Raw genomic sequence first — 3,896 nt, 5'->3', positions numbered from 1 at the left:
CACTCTGATTCTTCTTTGGGTATAAGTATCCTAGTGGCAATACCTTTAATATCTAAGACTCTGCCACAGGCCACAACTTCCTTATCTTTCCAAGTAACGTGAGCCAGTGAAAGGTCAGTGGGGTAACTACTATCAGAAAACGTAAAAACAGAACCTAAGGTGTTCAGGAATATAGCATGGTAATTATTTGGAAGACCAGTCATGAATTCATGCCCTATGACTTTGAGTGAAGGGTCATCTACATGACATCACACTGGGAATCAATGACTTTGGAAAAGGTGATGTCATGTGTAATTATGCCTTCATTCTTAGAAACACTTAGTGCCTATCTCTACTTACAGTTCAAATGTGAGCCTTCCCTAGTATTCTTTTGGAAAGTAGCCAAATAGATCAGCTCCTCCTCTCTTAGACAGGGACCTTATACACTAACCTAGAAATCACTGCAAGAGACTCCTGCCACTTCCAAAATCCCAGATTAATAGTTCTGGGACCCTGGGGGGTGTTAGCTTGTCGCTAGTGGCCCTCAAATGTGGGTTTCAGATTATGAGTGGTATCACAGACAGTGAACTGTCTTGCTTCCTCCTTTTACACTAAGTCTGTGCTTTTCCCAAGACCTTCCAAAGAGCCCCCTTCACATCCTTGTTCCTCAGAGTATATATTAAAGGGTTGAGAATGGGGGTGAGTATAGTATAAAAAACAGCAACAAACTTGCCCTCATTCTCTGAATATCTGTGGATGGGTTGGAGATATGTATATATGCCTGAGCCGTAAAACAGAGAAACCACAATGAGGTGGGACCCACAAGTCCCAAAGGCCTTTCTGCGCCCAGCCATTGACTTGATTCTCAGAATTGCCCTGGCAATGTGTCCGTAGGATCCCAAAATCAGTGCAGCAGGGAAGATCAAGATTATTGTTCGGGCCACAAACATCTTCACCTCTGTTCCATTAGTGTCTTCACAAGCCAATTTCAGAAATATGGGCATCTCACAGAAGAAGTGATTCAGCCGATGGTTACAGAGGGGCATGGCCAAAACAAGTCCTGTCTGAATCACAGAGTTCACAAGGCCAGACACCCAGGAGGAGATGGCCAGTCCCTGACATAGCTGAGGGTGCATAATGGTCGTGTAGTGTAGTGGACGGCACACAGCAGCATAGCGGTCAAAGGCCATGACCCCCAGGAGCAGACACTCTGTGGAGACCAAGGCAAGGAAAATGAGGAGCTGAGCCACACAGCCTCCATAGCTGATGGTCCTGTCAAACCCACAGAGGTTAATGAGGAGCTGCGGTACGGTGCTTGTGGTATAGCACAGGTCCAGGAAAGAAAGATGGGAGAGGAAAAAGTACATGGGTGTGTGCAGTCTGACATCCAGCCGCGAGAGAGCAATGATGGTGGTGTTGCCAAAGAGAGTTAGCAAATAAAAAACTAGAATAAAGACGAAGAAGAAAACCTCTAGTTGAGGGAAATCTGAGAAGCCTACCAAGATGAAGCCTTCCCATAAACTGGCATTGAAAGTCCCCATTGCCTTTCACTTGGGAAAAGAGTGGACATTCACGCAGAACGTCTGCTGAGCAGTGTATGCTAAAGCTTTATCCCCATGATTCCCTAAACATTCCAGAACCACGCCTCACGTTCTCTATTTTACTACCAAATTCCACTTTTCCAGTATTTTTTCCTCTTTAGAAAGGAGGTCACTAAGTCAGGAGTGAATGGATTTTGTTTGAACTCTGGCCCTGCTTCTTATATGTTCTCTAATTTTGTTCTTACCACTCAAGCATTTGGGGGGATTCCTTTGGCCGCAATCCCAGCCCTCCTTGTCTAAAGGTGATGTAACTGTCACCTCCCTCACAGCATGAGGTTAGCTTCCAAATGCACTGACCTGGAGAGCCAATGTGGACCTTTGCGTGTGGCTGACTAATGGGAGTATTTCTGTAGCATATGGTCCCTAAAAATTAAAACATAAAGAGGTAAAACAGAATGTAGAATGTAGCGTTAGTGTTTCGCTTTCTGCTGTTTTGATTGTTCCTCTTCTCTTTCTGGAAGGTGGAGTGATTCTGCAGATACGGACTGAAGCCTAACAAGGTTGACATCATGTGTCTCTCCTCTGAGCACTCCTCTGTTCCCATCCATCACTCCGGGTGTTGTCGGTGTGCCAACCCTGGGAAGCCTCCCACCGTTGGCAGCATCTGTTGCAAAGGATTGAGAAAAGTTCAGACAGTTAGGTGGTAACTGGTTAGCAACAAATTTCTTATTACAAATCACAATTTACCAAGTATATTTCACTTAAAAATGTAGCTAGGAAAACCATCCCCGGCCTTATCTGAAAGAGTTATTTTTTCCTCTCTAGACTTTAAGATCTGCCTTTTCATATTCCTTGAATCAATTTAGTGTCTGAGAATGAAACTTAGAAGCTTAGTTAGAAGGAAGGAGATAGACATTTTGGCAGAAACCCATCCTCTAAACACATGGGTATGGCCAGTGAGAGAGCCAGGGTTCCACACAGGGCAAGGACAGGACTGACTTCTGCAAGCTGTTCTCTATTTCCACGTGCAAGCTTCAGTGTACTTACACAAACACATGTGCATGTGCACACATAAATAGATATGTAGGTAGGTAAGTAGATAGATAGATAGATAGATAGATAGATAGATAGATAGAAAGATAGATGTAAAGCAAACTCTGTGTTTATCACAGCTTACCTTCTTCTCCATGCACTGTTCTTGAGCTTATAATTTATACACCATTGGCTGTAATTATAGGACCTTCCTTGCCTCTCAGAGACCCTTTTTCCATTCCTTTCACAGAGCACTTGTTGAAGTCTGTTTCCTCACATCCACAGATGGACATTCAAAAAGGAAACTCTCCTGGGAGTTCTTTAAAAACAATCGAAAGTTCTCTATGTGATTCCAAGGATGGGTCTCAGGGAGGACTACACATTATTCTTAGATTTACATGTAGGCTGTGATCCCAGTCACCCTAAAAGAGGAATTAGGCAACACAGAGCTTTCTATGGGGACATGATACACATATGTGTGAGGTGTGGGAAAGTCCCATGAGAGTGTACACAGGTGAACATAGACTTTCTTAGGAAAATGCAAATACTAGTGGGATCCACATTCCACAAGAGAAGATGACACTCTGGCAACATCTGTCTCCTTTCATAATGCCCCAAACTCTCATCTCAGTAAGAGAATGAAGTGATGATGGGTGAGTACAACTGGTTCTTAATGACAGGGATATTAAGGGCTATGCATGTGCTTGGTAGTAGGCCAGCTTTAACAACTTAGAAAGTAGATTGCTTCAGTATAGTACCCAAGTGCGTGCTGACTGAGAAATGGGTGTGGGTGATTGAGTTTCAGGTTGCAAAAAGGCTTCCAGGTAAGTGCATCCCCACTTGGTGATTTCTCACATGGAAAATACATCCAACTGGTTTTGTTCTCAAAAGGTTAAAACTCATCACAATCAATGGGATCGGGAAGACAGATTGGATAGATTGTGGTTTAGTATGGAGAAAAACTGAAACAAAGATGAATCAGTTTGAAGACAGACTGCCTGGACAGGAAGTGATATCCCCCTGCCTAATACTGGCCTGCACTTTCAGATTATGCAAGGTAAATTCAGAGATGATGTAAAAAGAAATATATACAAGTGCTCGATTTTGTTATGCAGCTGTTTGTGGTCAGCTGTGCTTAGCCCTGTGTTTGTTTCTGAGTTGTGAATGCATCTAGCCATGCATGATCTGCCAGTGAACGCACCTTTATCAGAAAGTGTGTCCAAATTTGTACAACAACATTTAATATTACATTTTCCATGAGTCCACTAATTTAATGGCATCACCAGCCTATAGTAGAACAACATTTAAGAGATATCTCATTTAATTGTATCTCATTGGAGCTAA

The 3,896-nt window shown here is 43.0% G+C and overlaps 1 protein-coding gene across 1 annotated transcript; it reads right to left on the bottom strand.

Moving 5' to 3' along the window:
• Positions 1–590: 590 nt before the first annotated feature.
• LOC116909287 (olfactory receptor 2Y1-like) lies at positions 591–1,520 on the bottom strand. Its single transcript, XM_032912825.1, has one exon. The coding sequence runs from the start codon at positions 1,518–1,520 to the stop codon at positions 591–593; it is 930 nt and encodes a 309-aa protein (XP_032768716.1).
• Positions 1,521–3,896: the final 2,376 nt, after the last annotated feature.

Source organism: Rattus rattus, chromosome 9 (assembly GCF_011064425.1).
Source record: "Rattus rattus isolate New Zealand chromosome 9, Rrattus_CSIRO_v1, whole genome shotgun sequence".
Classification (NCBI taxonomy): domain Eukaryota; kingdom Metazoa; phylum Chordata; class Mammalia; order Rodentia; family Muridae; genus Rattus; species Rattus rattus.
This window is presented reverse-complemented; position numbering and strand designations above follow the sequence as displayed.